This window comes from Dicentrarchus labrax, unplaced genomic scaffold (assembly GCF_905237075.1).
Source record: "Dicentrarchus labrax unplaced genomic scaffold, dlabrax2021, whole genome shotgun sequence".
NCBI classification, from domain to species: Eukaryota; Metazoa; Chordata; class Actinopteri; family Moronidae; genus Dicentrarchus; species Dicentrarchus labrax.
The window spans coordinates 14606749-14629380 of NW_026136708.1; the positions used below are offsets into that span (position 1 = coordinate 14606749).

At 40.9% G+C, this 22632-nt stretch overlaps 1 protein-coding gene across 20 annotated transcripts in view; it reads left to right on the forward strand.

Annotated features, from left to right (window-relative positions):
- Positions 1 to 22632, forward strand: part of ptprk (protein tyrosine phosphatase receptor type K) — a 111385-nt gene that overhangs the window by 21356 nt on the left and 67397 nt on the right. For all 20 annotated transcript variants that reach the window (XM_051408321.1, XM_051408307.1, XM_051408302.1 and 17 more), the window contains one exon: positions 22352 to 22474. In XM_051408321.1, coding sequence (XP_051264281.1) covers positions 22352 to 22474 — 123 coding nt within the window. The remainder of the gene's footprint in view (positions 1 to 22351; positions 22475 to 22632) is intronic.

Genomic DNA, 22632 nt, shown 5'->3' on the forward strand with positions numbered 1-22632 from the left:
AGGCGAGAGACAAACAGAAGAGGAAAGACAATTGCTGCACTCTGACAGAGAGACCGCCCTCGTCTGATTGTGTGTGTGTGTGTGTGTGTGTGTGTGTGTGTGTGTGTGTGTGTGTGTGTGTGTGTGTGTGTGTGTGTGTGTGTGTGTGTGTGTTTGGTTTGCTGGTAGTGAACTCCGAGATGAATCTTAATGGCCATCATTTAACCTTTCACCTCAGCTTATAAGCACACACACAGGCGCAAACACACACAAAGAGCTAGTTTACTGGATGAGGGATGGAGTGGTGGTGGAGTGCCGAGGATATTAAGTGGGGTGTGTTTGTGTGTATGTGAGTCTGTGTCTGTACGTTTGTGTTGTTTGTGTGCATGAGTGTGTGAGTGAGTGAGATGTTGATCAGGGTCAATAGACACAATTTATCTGTGAGAGCTTTGCAGGATCCACTCTTAACCAAAATAAAAACCTGATGAGTACCAGAGCTCAACTATACACGGTGCTGTAAAGTAAAGTAATTTTAGGAAGTTTTCATGTGTTCTAATCTGTTGACAAGGATACAACAATAAGTCATTTAACAAGTTAGTCAATAAACAAAACATTTATAAGCAACAATTTTAATAATCTATTAATTGTTTTTCTATGCATAAATATCAAAAATTCTGTGGGTTCAGCTTCTCAATTGTGAATATTTGCTAGTTCTTCTATGAAAGTAAATGCAATACTTTGGGGGATATGGACTGTTGGTTGGACTTCAGTACAATATGAAGAAGTCACTTTGGGCTGTGAGACATTGCAATGGACATTTTTCACTATACTCTAACATTTTATTTTATTTTGAACACTAAATTGATTGCTTGTCGCAGCCCTTCCGCAATGTGTGAAAGGAACTTTGTAAAATGGATAGAAATCTTGTAGAACAATTTCTATCCATCCATTTTCCATCAATCTTAAATCAAATTGACTTAAATTGTGGCTGCACTGCTCTCTATGGGCTGAAACAGTTAGACATGTCAGTGATGTTTCAGCAGGTGTTTCCCATCTGCAATCAAAGGAGAAATACCCTGCTTTGATGTACAGGTATATTATCAACAAGATGTCTGTGAATTAGTAGATAACTGTTAAAACCAGTACCATAGAAGAACAAATCGGACCCATTTAATTCAAAGAGCAAGATTTAAAGAACCTTGTAACTATTCATTTTGTTGAATTTTGCAGAATTGGTCAGAAAATCTCACCTTCCATGGCCAAAGCATCATATGTTTCAGCTTTAAAGTGAGAACATTGTGTGTGGAGTAGCATGCAAGCAGGAACTGCCGAATTATGGTTACATGATGCTAGTGGGTGGAATCTGTCATTTGTGTGTGTGTCTGTGTGTGTCCATCTGGTATGACCCCCTGTTCAACTCCTCCAGCATTAATGCACATATGGACTGTACACACACACACACACACACACACACACACACACACACACACACACACACACACACACACACACACATAACAGCACATACACACCCATATGAGGGAACAGCTGAAAGAAACAGCCCACCCTTCTACCCCTTCCCCCTCCTCCTCCTCCTCCTCCTTGATTTCTCCCTTCCTCCCTGCAGAGCCCCAGGACGCATCCAGGTGTCCACTTTCCTCCTCCAGCTTCTTTGCTCTTTTTCCTCTCTTTTCTGTTTTCTCTTTGCTTCCTGTTGTATCCATGTATACAAAAAACCAGTCCTCACATTCAGTGTGATAACTAGTCACAGCAGAGAACAGTAAAAGAAAGAATAAAATCAACTTGAACAGTCGTGGTTTTACTCCTCTAGGTGCTGTAATTTACTCTTCATCTCGTCATCATAACTGTTTGATATCACATCCCTCAGAAAAATAGTTCTACATTTTGTGAAATATCCTTTTATTGGTGTCTCGCTGAGAGATTGATTAAAGGCGTAGCTACAGCCAGTATCCTATTACCATAGCTTAGATTAGCATAGAAACTGATAACAGGGAGAAACAACTACCACGGCTCTGTCAAAAGTTAGCTTAATCCGCCTACCAGGCCTTCGAAAACTCAAATATAAGTGTAAAAATGACGAAGTTCCAGTTGCTTGACATTTATGGACAGATATGAGTCTGGTAGGCCTATATATTTTTTCAGGTAACTCTCAGCAAGAAAGCAAATGAGGGAATTTTGTCAAATGTCAAATTATTCATTTTAATATTAATATAATGTCTTTGAAGCATTAATATTTAATTGCTTGTGTAATTTAGGCAGAAATCAATTGCTTTTAAAATTCAGTGTCATCAAACATTTTGAAAGTTTGGGCGTTTCTTTAGCCTGCAAACACACTACTGTTATAGATTATGTTTAGGCACTTTTCTGGTCAGTGTCCACAGCTTTAGCTAGTGATGGTCACTGAATGCAGTAGCCACTGGTTTAAATCTTGTGCAACACACCTACTTGCTTCAAGTTACTCAAGTGATTGTTTGCCTGAAGGATCAAGGAAGAAAAGCAGGACGGATTGAGGGTCAAGAAAAGAAATTAATCGGGGAATAAGGAAAGAGAAAGTAAAGAGAAGAAATTAATAAGTGTTCAAGTAGAAGAAATAAAGGGAAGGAGCCAAGAAAGGGAAGAAGAAATGGCGACAAAGATGGCAGAAAGGCAGAAGGAAGAGAATAAAGAAAAAATTGAAAAAGGACCAAAGGAGAGAAAGAAAGAAAGAAAGAAAGAAAGAAAGAAAGAAAGAAAGAAAGAAGCTCTAGTTTTGTGCAGGAGTGCAGTTTCAGCTTCTATAAACCCAGGAGCTCTGAATACTGCTTATTAAGCAGGGACCGTGTGTGTGTATATGTGTGTGTGTGTGACAGGGTGATATATTGAAACACACCTCTGTGGAACAGCTGCAATGATGAGACAGAGAGTAGGGAGTAAGAGGTGTCGTCTACCTTACACACACACGCACACACACACACACACACACACACACACACACACACACATTCATGCATGCAGACGCACAGAGCCGAGCCAAGTTCTTTATTGTATTACTGTGGCCAGCTTGTATCAGAGGGAGAGCGAGCGAGAGAAAGAAAGAACGAAGAGAGAGAGAGATGAATTTGTTGTGACTGCTCCGGTGGACTCAGCTTTTTAACGCAGCACTTCTTCTTTTTTTTCTGTTCTCCCCTTTTCCCCCCTGGTTTCTCTCTACTATCCACTGCTTTCTTATTCCTCAACCCTCTTCTTTTCTCATCTGTGTGCAAACTTATTACATTACTAAGATAATGAGACCGATACAGGGAATGACAGAAATTGAGAAAGACAGACATAGTTTAAAAAAAAAAAAAAAAAGGCAAGGCTCTGGGAGAGAGAGGTAGAATTGGGGAAAAGAAATAAAGAGGAAGAAAGGGTAGAGAAATGGAAAGGGACCGACAGATAGAAAGAAAGAGAGATTGAATAGATGAATCTGATTTATCTATAATGAAATCAGCTTCAGTCTGTATGGAGGAATGTGCTCCATTCAGCCTTTCTGCTGTTACAGACAGATTTACCCGTTTAATATTCGAAAGATCAGTGGGAGGAGATACACGTCAACTATTCGGGCGCTCGGGAGGTGCAGCTACTAACTGGTCACACAAACTTATCACTTCTTACCATTTTAGACTCAGTGGAGAGAGTTAACTACATACAAGTCAGGGTGGATACAATCATTACGGTTTACCAAAAATACAGATTTTCCGCTTGGTCCCACCTCTCCTCATCTGAACAAGGGTTTGACTTCTCTCTTCTGAGGAATTTGAATTAACATATTTTTCTGATAAATTCTTCTTCTCCAAATTCATCCGAAGAAGGGAAAAATCAGGCCACCAAAACTACTGATCTAATTTATTTCTGATCATTTTTGATCAAATGTCCATCGCTCTACACTCTCCGTTTCTTTGTTTAATAGTGCTACAAGAATTGGTTTATTAATCCACTAATCAAGCTACATACATTAATCCATTATAATAATTAGTTAAATTAATTAGCTTAGGTTATCCCTGTAAATTGAATATCTTTTTTTTTGGTGACACAGAATCAATCTTAAGATGTCTTTTTGGCCTCTTGGAACTTGTGAACACATTTTCTCCCCAATTTTCTCACATTTAATTGGCTAAACAATTCATTCAAAAAATATTCTACAGATTATTTGAGAACAACATAATCATTTGTTGCAGACTCTCTGTTTAAAGCTGACTAAGGACATTGTTTGCATGTAGTTAGTTACTGTTACCTGAACTAATACACTGTAGAACAACGAGTTAAGATCATGAGTAAGTTGGGCTGTGTATTGGCAAGAATATGATACGCATAATGATACAGGGTCTATAATTACTGTAAGCAAAGTGATATATTGCAGTATATTACAGTATAATGAACACACCACATGCATACAATTTGAATAAATAAAGGTTTACTTATTTGCAACCATCCAACATCATAGCCCTCAGTTTATATTTATAACAATGATACCCAGCGTTTGGGGGTTTAAACACAAAGATCAATAAAATCAGAAAATTTCAGAATCGATACAATACCACAAAACAAAATAATATGATACAATATTTTTCAATATTACACTACACTCCTGTGAGTAAGTGGCTTAAATATCACTTATAATGAACTGATGATAAAGATAATAAAACTCCATTTGTTGTTAAAAATCACCCACAAAAACAAAAATCTAAACCCAAAGGGGTGAAACAGGAATAATCCTCTCTTCTCACCTCCTTCGACTTGGAAGATAACGAAAAACTCTGCTTCACTTCTCACAGTGATCATGTGTGTTTGTGCGTCTGTGTCTTCCAGGTTCATACTGAAGATGGGTACATTCAATTCTCTGTTTGTTCATGCATCCATACATGAGTACTATGGCAAAAGGCTTTTCCAGTTTGCAGTGTGTGTGTGTGTGTGTGTGTGTGTGTGTATGTATGTTTATGTGATGTGTGTGTGTGTGTGTGTGTGTGTGTGTGTGTGTGTGTGTGTGTGTGTGTGTGTGAGTGTGCTTGTGTGTGTGTGTGTGTGTGTGTGTGTGTGTGTGTGTGGGGGCATGCTTTCTGTCTCTTTCTACCTTTCATGTCCATCCAGGCATGAAGCAATCCACTCCTCACACACTCACACACTGCCCCAGGCCAACACACACACACTAACACAAACACACACACACACACACACACACAAACACACACACACACACATCCACCACATTGCCGATGGCTACGCATTCGGTCCAAGGAAGCTGTTTTTTACTCTTCAAGTTGTTTGTTTGAGTGGATTTTACACAACGCCCTTGGCATAACATCACACACATACACACACACACACTCTCACACACACACGCACGCATGCATTCAGAGAGATATGTGGAGACTGTACGGACTTCTGCTCCTTTGGGCATGGCATAATAGCACACACACACACAAAAAAACCCTGCACACACACTCGTATACATTTTCTGGTTGCATCTTTTCCTATTGAAGCAGAAGCCATAGTCAGAGATGCTGCCCAAAACCAACAGCCAGATCATTCTAGCACACCTGCCAGAGACACTACACAGTCCAGTTATTCTGTAAATGTGAATGTGTTTGTGTGTATGTTTTTCTCAAATAGCATCTGCTGTTACGGCAAAAGTTTTTACATCAGCTCCTGTGTGTTTCACTGATGGGTGTAGATTTGTTGTAAATCAAAGGCTAGAGCTGCAACAGGCCGCTAGTTGATGCTTTTTGCTGTAATATTGTGCAGTGATTTGGGAAAATTACAGTCCATCTCAGGGGTTTTATGGAATAAATGTTCAGTAAATGGTCCACATTGTGCATCGCTGGGGGATTTGTTTATTCTGAAAGGATACAAAAATATTGTGATGGTGAAATCCCAGTTTGAGGACGAATGGGCTGTTAATGCTCGTAAAGTGGGAAAACTGGTTTGATCTTCTCTTTCATCACATCTGTATTTCCTGTCTTTTCTCTGCCTGTGCTGTGTCACTATCAGTTTCCCTGTCTCCTCTCCCTGTCCCTCTCTCCCTTCCCTCTCGCCTGCAGGACAGGAGGCAGAGAGGAGTGGACAGTTAAAGGAGATGATCCCTCGCTCTCTCTCTCTCCCCCGGCTCTCTCCCCCTCGCTCTCTCAGCATTACAATGCCCCTTGTCCACTTTGATTACTTACATTAACGTGAGCAAGAAAAAGACTGCACTCTGGATTTGGCTGTGCGCGCTATAGTGAAAGAGAGTGACCGGGTTTGTTTGTGTGTCTGTGTGTGTGTGTGTGTGTGTGTGTGTGTGTGTGTGTGTGTGTGTGTGTGTGTGTGTGTGTACGTGTTCAGCCCAGACACAAGTCAACAACCAAACAGAGCAGTGATTGTTGGATTGTTGTATAACAACCAATGGTTTCCTTGTGCGACAAACCGGAGAGGAACGAGCATTTTCTGCCTGCCTGCCGTGAACGATGGCACTGACATGGAGGGAGGAGGAGAAGGAGGAGAAGGAAGTTTGTGTGTGTGTTTTATGTGTGTTCGTGGTGGGAGGGATGAGTGATCAAGAGGAGGAGGCATGGAAGAGGGATAGAGGAGGGAAGGATAGAAAGATGGACATGGATAGATAGATGAGATAAATGAAAATGTGGCCAGTCTGCACTTGTTTTCCATTATCATGGTTCCAAACTGCTCACAGAACAAACACAAACAGCGTTAATTGCTTGGCACACATTGTGGCGTACGTGCCGCAATGGGAATAAGGGCTTGTGAATGTGTGTGCATGTATATAACACAAAAGGAAGAGAGCGTGTATGTGTGACAGAGACAAGGATATAAAGGACAATACTGTGGGAAAGTTTAAAAGATGTGGGGCAACAGTCACACATGGGTGGTCATAGGCAGTTTCGTGAATGAGAGTGGATCTTTTTTGATCATCTGTAATTGGCGAATAACAACATGTATTTTATAGGAAAATATTTTGTAATACAAACATTTTTACATAATGCACCATGAAGCTGGAAAAATGTCCCACGTATCAAGTCAACTGATTTCTCTCCAAGTCACCAGATTTTGATTCGTTTCACATATGACATGAACAATCCCTCGTTGGTTAGGTAGAGGGAACTGGAAACATGCAGCTCATATAAATGAACAGCTCAGTAATTAAATTACATCAATTTGCCGAATACTAACTGATGGCCTTGATCCATTTGAGAGAGAGAGAGTGATTTTTTTGTTGTTGTTTAAATTACTCTAAAGAATGACACTGCTCTCTTGCAATTTTTGAAAAGATGGCTGGCTTTATGGCAGCATGCACTTCTAAAAATGAATATACCCATATAAAATGAACATGTTTACACTTTTAGTCTGAAAACAGGAATGGAAACGAGTCTGAAAGTTCATTCTTGACGCTTAACCGTAAGACACTGTATACTTACATGTAGAACTGCTGAAATGTATTTTCTTTACCAGCTTCAGGCTTTTAGTTCTGCATCTGAGCTTTCCCAGAATTACCCACAAGGGTCAATAAAGCAAGCATCACATTAGATTGTTCCTCCCCTACCAAAATATCTTGGTTAAAAAGCATATTTACAGGAAAACAAGTCTCCATACAGCTTTATTCCTCTCTTAAATTAATCTGGTTAGAGGTAGAACAGGAATGTATGCAACTCATGACTAGCAGGAGTCTTTGTATGGGAAGCATAGGCATCCTGGGCTGCATAAATGAAATGCTATGGAAGCAATCTATGCTACTATGAAAAGTACATTGTGAGCTGAGTTGTATTGTTCGCTTGTGTAGCTTGTTGTGTTGTTCGTTTCTGGGTCTTAGGTCATGGAATGGGTGTGTATGCTCCCTCGTCTGTATCTCCTCCCACGTCGCTGACATTAAAGGGTCCGTCTTAGTGTGAGTCCATGCTTCATAAAACAGGGTCTGATGCCCTGGAGCAATAGGCCACAACCCCTCAAAATGTGCACACACACGCCCCATGAAATGGACATTTCAGGGTCAGCTAGATGTCTGACATCCTTGAGGAAATATTTTCTCTATCCGGTTTCTTTATACTTTATATTTCAGTACATTGTGCTCACTACAACATCATATATTCAAATAGAGTTCTGCAGTGACAATCAATGGGTCCCTTTAATTCAGTTTTTCATTCATACAGTTTACAAATGGAAAGATTGCTGTGCATGACATGCTGTCAAGGCCAGGCAGACTCTTTGTATCTGTGGAGTGTTTTTTTTAACTTGGCATTTTAAAAATGATTGTATTTTTGACATTTTGCATCACCATTTCCAGAAAGACTCATTCATGCACTGCTCTCCCCAAATCAATGGTCAGGCTCTCCGTCAAGGTCAAGAAACATTTTCTGCTTACAGGAGACAGTGTTTGTTTGCTGTCAGTTGGAGTAAAAGTGACGATGATATCTGTACACCACTGACAAGATACAATTCATCTACTAACTGCGTAGGAAAAGGATCCTTTTTTCAAAATGGGAATCTGCTGTAAGTAGATTTACAGTGTGTCTCACAGGGTCGCCACTGGTCCCATTGTTCCTGGAATATTACAACATTTTGCGAGATAGATTCCTGGCAGTTGAGGGAGTCTGATAAATTACCTGAATCATTTTCAAAAATTTGAAAGTAGAGCCAAAACAATGAATTGATTAGTTGATTGACAAAAATAAACAAATCATCAACTATCTTGATAACGGATTAATTGTTACGTCATGTTTTCTAGTAAAAACTAAAGCCATTCTCGTTTTTATAGTTCTGAGCTGTATTGCACAAGTTTTTTTCTTCCTTTGACAACCAAACAAAAGTCAAGTCACTGCTCTCGGACATCCAAGGCTTCAGACTTTTTCCTGAAGAAAGGCTGACAGGATTTCAGTGACCCTGAGTTCATGGTGTTCACTCAACACCACTGACAAGTGCTCGGTACTCAACAGCTGAAAGACAGGCCTCTGGTTATTGTCTGGTGTTGTGTGCGTGCGTGTGTATGTGTGCATAGGGATTCAAGCCAGTGACCCTCTAGTTATGTCTCTGACCATTAACCCTCAAACTAGCCCATATATTTGCCTATCGACCTCAATATGTGCAGACAGAGATAAAGAAACAGAGGGCCGGGACACATTTAACAATGGTGTCTAGTGTCTAATAGTTTTGTACATGATGTTGTGTCTATGTGTGTGTGTGTGTGTGTGTGTGTGTAAGCCTGAGGCCACTAGTGCTCTGTAACCTGAATGTGAGTCAGAAACCGGTTCGACTCATTTCCTCCTCAGAGTTTTGTCATTTAACAATGGACACACACATACACACACACACACTCACACAAATCTATCTATTAAAAGACCACTCCCCTGTAGGTAGCTGGCCTCAGCCTCCCATGAGCCACTCCTAAGCTCCAAGACACGCATAGAAACATAAGAGTTTGTATAACTAGACCTGGTGAATTGTTGAATCAAGGTGAGTTCATATAATTTGCTCATTTTCCAAATGAGCCCCATTCAAAACATCTTTAATTTTCCTTATCATTGAACTCACCCAAGGACACAAGTACCAGTACATGACCATAATGTCTTTCTGTGAAAACTCACACACACACACACACACACACACACACACACACACTAGCTCACATACAGTATTTCCCTGTTGTAAAGTGTAATAACAGCTGTCCTCGGGCCAGTTACAGCTATCGTAAAGAGACGACAACTCCCAAAACTCATTTAACACACACACACACACACACACACACACACACACACACACACACACACATGCACACGCCGTGAACCTGGAGGGAGGAGGAGTGGAGGTCTCTGTAGCACTTATTTTGCCCTCTTTTTTTTTCTCTCTCTCGCTCTGTTGCTGTCTCTCTCTCTCTCTCTCTCTCTCTTTCTGTCTCGCGTCTCTCGTTTTTCAGCCCGTAAGTGACGTTTGACCACATTTTACAGCTGAAGGTGACAACGTACACACTCATATTCATGCACACTCTGCAGTACGTGTGCTCTCTCTCCAGCCCCCCCGGCTAGTGTGTCTGATTGTGTGTTGGTGAAGGAAGGAGGGGAAAAAAGACAGACGAGAAAGTAGTAGTGTTGTTGTGTGTGCACATTCCTTCTTCAATTGTGTCTTGAAGAATAGCTGATGTAATTAAAGATGCCACACAACTTGTGGGTTAGGCGGAAATTCTGGTTTATTACAACTGGGGTGTTTCTATAGTTGTAACCATACTTTCTATCAGTACTGAGAAGGACTGGTTTCTGGTACTGTGCAAAACAAAACAAAAAATATCTTCTGCTGGAAGTTGAACCAAAGAGTCTCTGTGTGACTCAAGACAAGGCTTGGTTTTTGGGAGGATACCGCCTCAGGTTGGCCACGGTCAGACCACAGACTGTATAATCAAAAATGGATGTAGTCTCTGTGACATCACCCGTAGGTCTCTAAAGAGCTGCTGTGAATGCGTGGGGCTCTGACTGTCACCATCTTGGTAGTCCTCCACCGGCTCCCAGCTAACCCAAAACTGGGCAAAGACGTGGAGCCTTATGGAGATTGATCACTTCTGTAGCCGGCGTCAAGTGGCTGTTCAAGGAATTGCAGTGTTTGTAACCTTGTTTTGGCTTCATTCGGCAGCCACAGAGGTTTGCCGCTTGGGTCAGACCTGTTAGCGTGAGTCAGTGCAGTCATTGCCTCCCAAAAAAAAAAAAAAATCACTGTAATTTGTAATGAACTCAACAGTTTGGGTAGATTATCTAAAACCAAAAGTACATGCACACAGGGTCAAATTTGAACCATAAAGCTCGTCTTTAAACTGTTATAGATGTTTATAAAATAATCTGCACGCTCATGTTTCTTTCCCCATTTGATGTCTTTGTAGCAATGTGGAGGTCTTCCCAGATGTCAGCAATTTACTTGATGAGAGCAATGTTATTATCACTGATTGGAATGATGGCCAAAACAACAAATCTAACACAGAGGTTGCTTTACACAGAATTCCCATTTAATATACACCTGCCTTGGAAAGTAAACCATATGACCAACATGGTTTACGTAGCTGTAAATATTGTTTCATGTTGTTTTTACATTTATAGACATGGTCTTGGCACTTGGGACGCACATCTATGGGCTTTATTTATGCCTGTTATCGTTGCAGACATAGTCTTTACCCTCAGCACAGCCACCATCCTGACAGGCTGAACAGAAATGTGTAATATATGTTTAGCTCTGCAGACAGTCTCAGAACCAGGTGCTTTGGTAGTTGTCTGGCCTGCTATCATGTTATTCCCACTTATATGTTATTCCCTTTGTTTGGGTCTCTATGGTTTCCACCGCTGTGTAATGTGCTCTTTTTTTTGTGCTGGCAGTGAAAAGTAAATTTCCTCCAGGACAGTAAATGCTATCGTTAGGTATCTTTTGTTGTTCGACAGAACTGTGTCACAACCACAGATGAAAGAACTTCTTTGACACATTATTTTTTTTCTATTTGAGATATTTTTTTCGTATTTGATTTTTATTGGTTTCAGAAGTCCCAGAAACATTTTCCAATTGTTATTTTAGGCACTTTTTTCTTCTTTGAAGTTAGGTGTTTTAGAGCCTTTTTTATGTGTTTATTTGTTTGTTCTGTCTTTTTTTCCCCTCTCTTCGTCTCTGTCGGCCTCTCCAGTATTAGTGCTGTTTCAGGTTGTTCTTTGTGTGTCAGTGTGGAGAACTGCTTTTTGTCCGACAGACTGAACAACAGAAGTGCTTCTGCTGCACAAACACAGGATAGACTAAATCCGACCCGCCAGTCAGTCAGTAAATCAGTCAGCCAGCCTTTGAACCAGCTTGCTGGACAATTGGAGAAGTCAGCCAGGCAGTTCAGTGTGTCACCAGCCTCTGTGCTGACTTGCTAAGCTAGCTGCTTCAGATTTAACCTGCTTATAGCTCTCGGGTGGGATTTTTTTTTTCTAAACTCACACTCAGGTTTCTTCCTACTTTTCTGACTCTTTCCTTTCTCTTTAGTCTATCTTTCCTCTCCTTTACCTTTTGTTTTCATTAAATGTTCTTCTTTTCTTTTTCATTACTTACCTTGTGTGTCTGCTTGTGTGTGTGTGTGTGTGTGTGTGTGTGTGTTTGTGTGTGTGTGTGTTCATGTGCTCTGGGGGTTGGTGTTTAATGTGTGTTTGTTCTGCTCTTATCTCGTCCACACCAGACCTGCTTTTCAGTCCAAAACCTCAGCTGTGCCCCGATTGGCTCAGAAACAAACTGCCTCCTGTCTGCTCTGTGATTGGCCCATTCAAATCCTCTACAATGGATGGAGCATTATTTGATTGTATTCTCCTGGTAATTTATCAGTTAGCTATCAGGGAACATGATGAATGGTTCAGTGTCACCGCGTAAAGAAGCCGACTGCCTCTGGTGGCATTTGGGTACATACAGGTGTCGGGCTCGCTATTCCACCCAAACACAGCCCACCAACCGCTAGCAATCATTCTGACCCCATTCTGTCCAGTATTGATCCCCTAACAGTCCAGGCCTCTTTTGTATAACTCAATGGGACTTGTCCATCTAGCCCTGTTCACATTGTGTTCATCTAACAGAGCCGTACAGTAAAAGTGTTATTGCTTACGTCTTTACTTTCAGATCACTCGCATGATGTTTGGATGCTCGGCGAAGAGCTCTGCAATAAATTATTAATTGCTTCCTAGATTTTTCCCACTTTGAGCCATAATATGGTTAAAGTTTATACAGGCTGAGTGTCTGTGGTGAGTCAGCCAGTCAGCATTTTTGAGGTCAAGTGTGCGATGAAGGGTGGAGAGAAGCAGCCAGTTGAGACTTGTTGTTTGGGGATTTTACTTAAAAGAAAATACCAGCTGTGCTCTCAGTTCTGAGCCGAGCTGAGTGCCGTCTAAGGGCTCAATAATTACTCCCCCCTGACTCATTGAGAATGACACACACTGACATGGGATCTGATCGTGTGGATGGTTTATGGGTAAGTCTTTCGGTGACGTTATGAACAACCAATGTCTTGGGCCATCTTAAGGCTTAAGTGTCAGCCATAAAACTTTTCGGTTTCAGTTCGGCTCTCATTGCAAGGGAAGGAAAGAAAAGTTGACCTATCATGTTTGACAAAAAGGCTGAAGTGTGTCAGTGTCCACAAAGCACTATATTTTATAGTGAATTGTTAAATGGGCACCTCCGGTACCAAACTGTATTGTAACCTACCGACGGAAACAGAAAGAAAGGGGTGGACAGGGAGACAGTAAACATAGAAGTGGGTGTGGGGAGAGGTAAATGGGTGAACAAACGCACAAAAAGAGGAGGAGATGGTTCAGCTTTCCTGAGAACGAGTGAAAACTGACTCCCTCTGGGGCTTATGGGAGAACTCATTCACAGACGTGGAAGGGGGGAGGGAGGTAAAACGAGACGGTGAGGAGGATTTCCCAATTTTCTTTGTGAACGACAAGCTCTCCTCTCCGACTCTCTATCATCCCCCATCCTTCTCTCCTGTCCCCTCTTCTCCTGTCTTATCTGCCAGCCAGCCAGTCAGTCAGTCAGACAGTCAGACAGTCAGTCAGCATGTGAAGTTGCTTTAAATGTCAGCATTTGAATAGTATTAGAGATTAACGATGGAGAGATAGACAGAGAGAGAAAGCACAGGAGAGGGGTGAATGTCATAAAGATAGCGTCTACGGGCGGTTTCGACCCCTGCTAACAGTGCTAACAGCTATCATTGGACACACGCGCACACACAGACACACACCCACAGACGCACTGATTACAGTGGTCAGACAAAGAGAGAAATAAAGAAAAGATATGGAGAAAGGAGATATTCCCATAGAGGTGTGGTGTATTTAGGGTTTAGGTGTCATGTTGACTGTCAACAGGTCATGTAGGTCGTTGAATTATGTCGCTTCCCTGAGGAATTTAGAGCTGCATACAGTATTTGGGCCAGTGCAGTTTGTTGATTTATAGATTAGTTAACCAACAAAAAGTTAATTGACAAACTTTTAGATTTTTTGTTTTTAATCACAAGCAAAAATACCTAAAAACAATACCGGTGAATGCAGATTGACAATTGTTAAATTAATCGGTAACTATATTTATAATGAGTTCATGTTTTTGAATTACTAAGATTTTAGCTTCTTAAATGTGAATATTTTCTGGTTTCTTTAGTCATCTCTGACAGAAAGCTGAATATCTTTTGTGCCGTGGACCAAATAAGACATTTGAGGTCGTCGCCTTGGGCTTCGGGGAGCAGTGATTAACATTTTTCACCATTTTCTAACATTTATGCAACAAACAACTAATCGATTAGTTCCCATTCCTACAGTCGTACCGCGGCTGGCAGGTCATTAGTAAGTCGTTCACACCTCATTGTCTGCTGATGGTGCTTTTTGTTTGCGGCCGTCCAAGCAGAGATGTGTTTTCAGGTGCTACATTTGACTTCCTTTGTCTTGCAACACAGCAATGAGAGCCTCATTCGACAGCACAATTTTACAGAAGAAAGCACTCAAAATACAGTGAGGGTGCAATTTTTTGGCAACGACTTCTTTTTTAAAGAATCACAACTCAGTGAAGTTTAATTGTCAAAAACATACTCCATCCACACATGTTGGTCAGTGAAATGCCAGCATGCAGTGTTGGAGGTCATGGCTGCCTTTCACCAAAGAGCCGGTACAACCAAATCATCAGTTTGTGGAAAATAATGTGGCGCTTGAAAACTGCTTGAGTTTGAATTTGAATTGAAAAGCCGCATTAACCCCAAGAGAGGAGCGGGGTGAGATAGTCAGGGATGGAAGGACGGAAAGGCTCCTCACAGAAGGAAAAACACACATTTCTGTTTTACTGTTACTGTCAATGGAAAATCCTGAATCAGCTGAACACACACATGCACACACACACACACTCACACACACACACACACACACACACACACACACACACACACACACATACACACACACACACACACACACACACACACACACACACGTCTCAGATTCAATTACAGCATTGTGAGATGAAGGAGAAATTCTTCAGCCTTCAGCACTTCCAATTAAACTACAGCTCTGAGTGTGTGTACGTGCACGCCCGAGTGTCAGTGTGTGTGCATGTGTGCGTGTGTGTGTGTGTGTGTGTGTGTGTGTGTGTGTGTGACAGTGTGCACGTGGCTGGTAAGTCGTGTGTATTTGGGTGTGTGATTGCGCGTGCCAGTGTGTATGTTTAACAGGCGAGGTGTGTGTATATGGGTCTTGGCTTTGATGGCGTCGCGCTGCGCTGCAAGGGCCACTGAGGCGTGACGAGTGAGAGTTTGTGTGTGTGTGTGTGTGTAAAGCCTCTCTGATGTCACCTTGTATCATTTCAGGCTAATTTCACCTATTCTCACAGAGGGAGAGAGAGAACAAGAGGCAGAGAGAGAGAGAGAGAGAGAGAGAGAGAACAAAAAAAGTAGAGACGACACAGAGAAAGTAAATGATAAGGTACAACTTTATTAGTGTCCTTGAGGCGGTCGGAATCAGGGCTACTCAGTGATGCACACACACACGGATTAAAAACAACAAACACAGCAACAGGAGCCACAGTACAGAGCAATGCCAAGAGGGCATTGTAAGGGACAACATATAATATTATAATACAGTATGATTGTGTATGATTGTGACTATACCATTAATTCATCTCCTCCTTTTCCTTCTTTTTTAAGCCTTCTTCATGCATGTGAGCCAAAAACTAAAACAGTTGTAGTGATTCACTGGTATGTAATGTCCCACAAAGCCACGTATGATTAGAAATCCGGGTCAGCAAATGTAATTATTAACTGGACTCCGCCAAAATTGCTCTGATTTGGGGGGAAACAGTATTACTGGTGGTTGGAATTGGATTTCAATGATGTAAATGTAATTATTGTCCTTGAAAATTATTTCTGTTTCGCAAAATGGAGCCTCTCTTCTTTTCTCTTCTCTTCTCTTCTCTTCTTATTAATGCAGGAAAACAGAGCGACAGGAATAGAAAACACAACACAAAAGGCAGCTGAAACAAAAGAAAAACAACGCGTGTATACGTGTTTATGGTATAATAAAGTGAATCAACAGGCTTAGACTGATCTCCCGCAAATTAATTTCTTTTGCACCCTCCTTGTTCCCCTCTCTATTTCTTTGTAGTCACCCCCCCCCCTTCACCCTCTTTCACTCATCCTGTCTTATCTGCTCTCTGGTGATAATATCTCTGCCTGCAGACTGAAACAGAGCACTGCTGATAAATACTAGACACAGTCAGAAAGAGGGAGAGAAAGAGAAAGCGTCTGTACTGTACGTACATTAGAGACAGAATGTGTGTTGTTTGTCTGGGGGGGATGAGATAGTGTTTATGCTTCCTTCAGATTTCTGAGCAGATTTACACTGTTTGGCCTCAGGGCCAAGATGTGATGATGTTTTCAACTGACCCGTAGTAATGTAGTTATCTAATATATAGTACACTGCATTCATACGGGAATTTAGTGCAATCAGCTAATCTTTTCATTAACGTAAATATCTCGCTGGCGTCGTTAAAGTTACAAAAGTTATGCTGACATTAACGCGATTCAGTGAACTTACCAATCTTTTATATCTCACATGACGTACCTGCATATCTTGCATGCAGAGCTCTGTGACCGTATATCTTTCCAGATTGAGTGCCTGGAAGTACTTGTGTTGTCTTCAGTCCAAACAAGGGAAGACACATTCCAGCCTACATAGAATAAATGCAGTTGAGCCTGACTCTTAAAAGATTGAGAATTCCTCAGAGCTTACTTTAAACTCTGGTACAAAGCTCCTTTAACTGTGTGTTTAAGTATTTTAACTATGATTCAGCTCTGAGCTTAATACAGTAGGGGGACTTACATGTTGATTTGGCACATGAGAGTTGATTGACTTGATGAGTCCTCAAACTATATTACCACTATATTAATTTCACAATTCACAGGACTGATTGCTTTCTTCACATTAGCTCATTGTCTCGTAAATAAAATGCAGGTTATGAACATCCAGTTTACAGAATAGCCTTTTAAGTCCTTTTTGAGTGCTCAGTACTACTATCTATCTCCTTGGAGGACCCCTTAAAATGCTGAGTTATAACATTTATGCGATTAAATGTATAGTTCTTTATCATAATTGTTAACACCAAGGCCATGCTACGCTGTTGGGATTCTCTGATATTGTACTACTTTACAACTGAGGAGGAATGTTCTGCACAAGGGCACAGGTATTGACTTGGCATTCTTAGATGCGATAATCAGCCGTCTCTTGGAGTTTCTCTGTCATAATAGATTTTCAGGAAGTGTCTAGAGAAAGAAAAAAAGCACCTCAGACCTTTATGTGATTTAAATGTGTCCCAGGGACTTCTATCTGAGCAGACTATAGCTGTTAGATCTGATTTAATACTGCCTATTCTGCAGATCAGTTAGATCACATTGGAGGAACAGGAAAGCTAATCAAACTAGCTATTGTTATACATTCTTGCCGTGTTGCCAACTAATAATCTTGATCTAAGCTAATAACTGAGAAATGAACGTGGTACTCTTTTTTTCTGGTGATACCCTGGGGGCTGTCTGCACCCGTGTTTCTGAACAGTTTCGGTCAAAGCACTTTTGCTTGACTCTCCTCCTGGAGGTGGAGGTCAATGCAAATCACCACAAAATGATTCTGAGTGACGGTGGCAGATGTTGCGTCTGATGCCATTCAACAATCTTTTAGAAAAGACCGGGGCTGTCCTGTGTCACTGTGTGTGTGTGTGTGTGTGTGTGTGTGTGTGTGTGTGTGTGTGTGGCTCCTCTCTCTGCCCTTGAGCCTTTATCAAGTCTTCTAATTATTTTATTATGCAAATGAGTCGCCATTATTTCATTAGCGAGGCAGCCAATCACAGAAGCTGATTAGGAAGTGATTAGCATGCAGTCGGTTTCTGTCTCTCTCTCTGTGTCCTTGTGAATGGAGAGGAGGGGGCCAATAATGACCCATCTGGACACACACTCGTGCATATAGTTGGAAAATTGTTGAAGGGATTTGTTATACAATATAATACAGTTAACACATGCAGGGAGACACAGTAAAAATACACACTGGAACCCGTGTTAAGTGCTTATAATCGATTTTTATTTTGTAACGACGTGTCCAATGACTATGTAAGACAAAGTTACAACATTTGGGCAGGACATGGCTCATTACTAAGTCTTTTTCCCCAGCAGAGGTAAAATAATAGTTCAAGTTCTGCTCTTCTCATTATTGGCAACAATGATTAACTGTCTGATGCATGTGTCTGTTGGTGTGTGTGTTGGTTTAAGTTGGCAGGACATTGAGGAAAGGGAGAAGTGTTAACTGAGAACGTGGGCGAGCTAGCGTGAGGTTTGTGTGGATGTGTGTGTGTGCACAGTTTCACACATATTTGGTTTCTGCAGACCCCCCTTTTCAGCAGACACACACAAACACACAGCTACTTTGTTTAGTATGTTAGCAACTGAAAGCAGTGAGAATGTCTATCAGAGGTGCACAAACAAAAACAGAGGAATGCTGCACGATTGAGAAATGTTCTTTTAAACCAGTCAGTAAAGCGGAATTTAAAACAAGGACATGTTTTTCTTCCCTGCTAAGCCAAGGCAAAATACCCCTTCTACCACGGCACTGTGTCAGAGCTGAGTGGAACTCTGTGTGTGTATGTACACAGTTAAAAGCTCACAGCACATATTTTAAACACTGTGGGTTTAAATCCAATGTTGTTGTGTATACTGCTTTCAAAAGCAGAAATTCCGGAAAAAAAAGCTTTGGAACTAAATGGAGCTTCTGTATGTATTCTGTAGCTTCAGCAAGGTTAAACAAGGCCAAACAAATGCTGTAACAGGCAAACCAAGGCTAAGTACTTCTGCAATGTCAAAACAGCTTATCACTTCAAGAAAACACTCTTTTCAGGCTTTACACTGAACTGATACTCACAAATACATAAGTGGTATCACATTTTAATTTCCAGCCACCAGTAGCAGCAGTGTTGCCAACAGTATAATACCAACTGTTTTTTTTCTCTTACTTTAAATTACATAAGACTGACTGCAAAAGGAAGTTTTTCCTCGGCACAGTCTGTGTGACAGTTTATCTTTGAATGCCCACCATCCATTCAGCACCAGCTTCACATTAAATTTCAGCGCTTTAGCAATCAAACTTAATATACTGATGCACGACAGGTGCTTGTCTTATCTCGTCATATATTTCAAACAAATCAACGACCATATTCATTAAACAATCAGGGCTAGTATTAAACATCCTCACCTTGTTAATTAAACTTGAACATCATCTTTACTGAACAGTCTGAATGACTGAGCCATTTGGAGGTCATTTTGGAACAAAGATACTTTAATTGCACCAATACTCTTACAAAGAGTACCTCTGTGCGTGAGGTCACGTCCACAACCCATCAGGAGAATGTGTGTAGATGGTAATGAAAGCCATTGCTTCCATGCCCATTGAGACATTTGTGGTATTAGACGTTGTCCTGGCTTCAAGTACAGAAAATATGTTTTTTGAATTTTTCTGTACATAACTCACTTCCTCTACTCCTGATATCATCACAGTCACATGCACGCAGATTGCAGCTCTGCAAAGCCATCAAAAAGTTGCATATATGCATCACAGTCACATCAGACTATTTATTATTAAAGCGAAAACAATTACTGAGAGATTACATAATACAGAATTATTCAAACAAACATGAAAACCAGCATGACACTAGAAACTGGTTGCCCAGTTTTAACTATCTACAGTTGGGAGGTCATTTTCTGTACTAAGAAAAAAGGACATTATTTTATCCTTTCTGTATTAGAGCTGCAATAATTAGTCAATGAATGCATTAGTTGTCAACTATTATGATAATCGATTAATTGTTGTGAGTTATTTTTCAAGAAAAAATAGTTTCTTTAGACCTCTATGACTGAATAAACGGATAAACTGGATATCTTGAACAAAACAAGACATTTGAGGACATCACTTTAGGTCTTGGGAAACAGTGAGCAATATTTTTCACCATTTTCTGACATTTTATGGACCAGACTACTTTTTATTAATCCTAGCCCTATTCTGTATACAAGCGGTTGGTAAAAGAAAACATACTTATCTTCTGTTTTTCGATACTCATTATTAAAATGTCATATATGTGATATTCAGCTCAGAGTGTATAACTGTGTAGCAGTTTGTCTCCTATTTTTTCATACATACCAGTTTGTTGCACTTCCATATAGATGCACCCCAGAGTTACACACTTTGCTCTTTTAACCCATGCAGAGAGAACTACCCGGCAGCAAGATGTAAACTGACACACACACTGTGGGAGACAGGAAGTCATGTCGTTTTTACAAACACACACATACACACACACATACGTTCATCAGCATTTGTTAGACACCAGTAGAAGTTATTTTGATTCTGTGCATTCAAGTTGAGTTTATAATACAATGGTTTGGAGTAGGAAATGTTTGTTGTCGTGCTGTACTTCGTGCCCTCTACATGTTCCAGCATTTTCTCACATTATGACCGGAGGTAACTCGCTGTGACAAAGACTTAATTGAATTGAATGGGAGAGAACTCAATTGCACGAAGAGAGGCTGATTTAAAGAATGACGCCGAGAGGAATGTGATCCAGTGCATCTCTGAGGCTGTGAGTCACAGCCAGCCATACAGCCGGCAGCCGAAGACAGTCGCTTAGTTTGATGTTAACTTGTTTCTCCTCCGGCGGCGGCTGTCACCTCTTGGTATCCCTCTGTAGCAGCAGCTCAGATCAGTGGGGTATCTGAGGGCCTGTCGTTCTGCTCTCCATCACAGCCGCCGCAGCTCGCTCTAGGACACAGGTAGCAAAGTTGTACCGCTAACTGAATGCTAGGAGATTTATGTTGCTGGCAGTGCTGGTTGCTGATAGTGCTTCATGGTGGCTTGTGCTCGTACACCTTCTTTCTTAGCGGTTTCTTTGTAGTTGTGGATATTGTGTGAGCATTTTTTGTATCCAGGCTTTGTAGCTCATGCATGACTTCCACTTTAAAGGTGCTACTGCACAAGAAAGTTCCACAATGAAAATTATACATTTCACAAGAAAGAAAAAGAAATGACAATGTTGGGTTATGTTCTTGTTTAGCCAAACTTTTCAGTACTATCTCCAACTTCAATTGTTCAACATTGTTCTTACTAATTTTGGCATCAAGACTTAGAGTGACCTATATTTTCCTTTGAAAATTTGATGTGGCCAACAAGATCAGTCCTTTCAACTATGCTGGTTCCACTATAAAATTGATATTGTAATAAACGATTGATTATCGTCTTGGGTTTGAATATTTTAATTAGAGCTGAAGTATTTTTTTATGCAAAAGATCCACAAAATCACTGGTTCCAACTTCTGTTTTGGACAGTCAAAGTAAAACATCTGAAGACATCGTGGAAATTGTGAGGGGTGACATTTTATAAACCAAATATTAAATCAGTCTAGTGAAAACAATTAGTTGCAGCCCTAAGTATAATGTTGAGATTAAATGTAGTCTTTTCTGCTTCTTTAAGGATGCATTACAGTTAAGTGATAACATTTTCTGAGCTTATTTGCTATTGCTCAATGGGGAAAGGGAATAATAAGGCACAAATAATGATCCTGACATTATATTGTCAATATTATCCAGTTTTTATTCCCATTCATCTAGTATATGTACTGTGTAAGTGTATTATAATCATTATCATAAAACTATACAGAAGATTTTATCCATATCACCCACTCCTTCTTAGGCCAATGTCAAGAGGGGCACAGAGGACACATCTCTGTGACCACTAACCACCAGTGACTTGAATCAGATGGCACTGTGGCTTTTCTTAGCCATATCTCTCCTAGCCATTTTATTAACACAAGCCATGCATCACTTGTAGGTCAATGAATCAGATAGCAGTATGCTATTTCTATCAGCAATATTGCCAGTACAAGCCACATATCATTGCAAGTTGATTATCTCAGTTAGCCGTCAGGGACAAGTGGCGTCTCTCTGTATTAGAGCGACTTCCTGTTTAGGCGGGGCCACAGGCGGCCAGCTCACACATGGTTATCCCGAGGCCGTGGTGATGGGCTCAGATGATCAGCTTGAAGGCCCTGATGGTTGAGTCAGAGGTGATCCTGACTGGCCTTGAGTGATGACTGTTGGAGCTCAGACTCCTGGTGGTTTATTAATGAGCTGAGACAGGCACGCAGAAAGACAACATACAGGAAAAGAATGAAAAGTTTACTGGATAAGACAAGAGAGGAATTCATGTTGCATTAAAAATAGTTAGATTTGTTTAATTCAGTCAATCATCATTGATCCGTATGACGTGAACCAAACTGTGTTGTGTTTCTTTCTCTGCAGGGAGCTGTACGTTTGATGAGGGCTTCTCTCAGTGTGATTACCAGCAGGATCCCTATGATGACTTTGACTGGACGCACATCAACACCCAGGAAGTGCCATACGTCTCACCAGACCTGCCACAAGGTGAGACTTCACTTCAGTTCTTCTGTCTTTGTCACCTCACAGTTGGGGAAAGTAGCTAAATACATTTACTCAAGTACAATTTAGAGGCACTTTACTTGAGTTTTTCCATTTTATACTGCTATTCCCTTCTACACTACATTTGACTGTTTATTCCACTG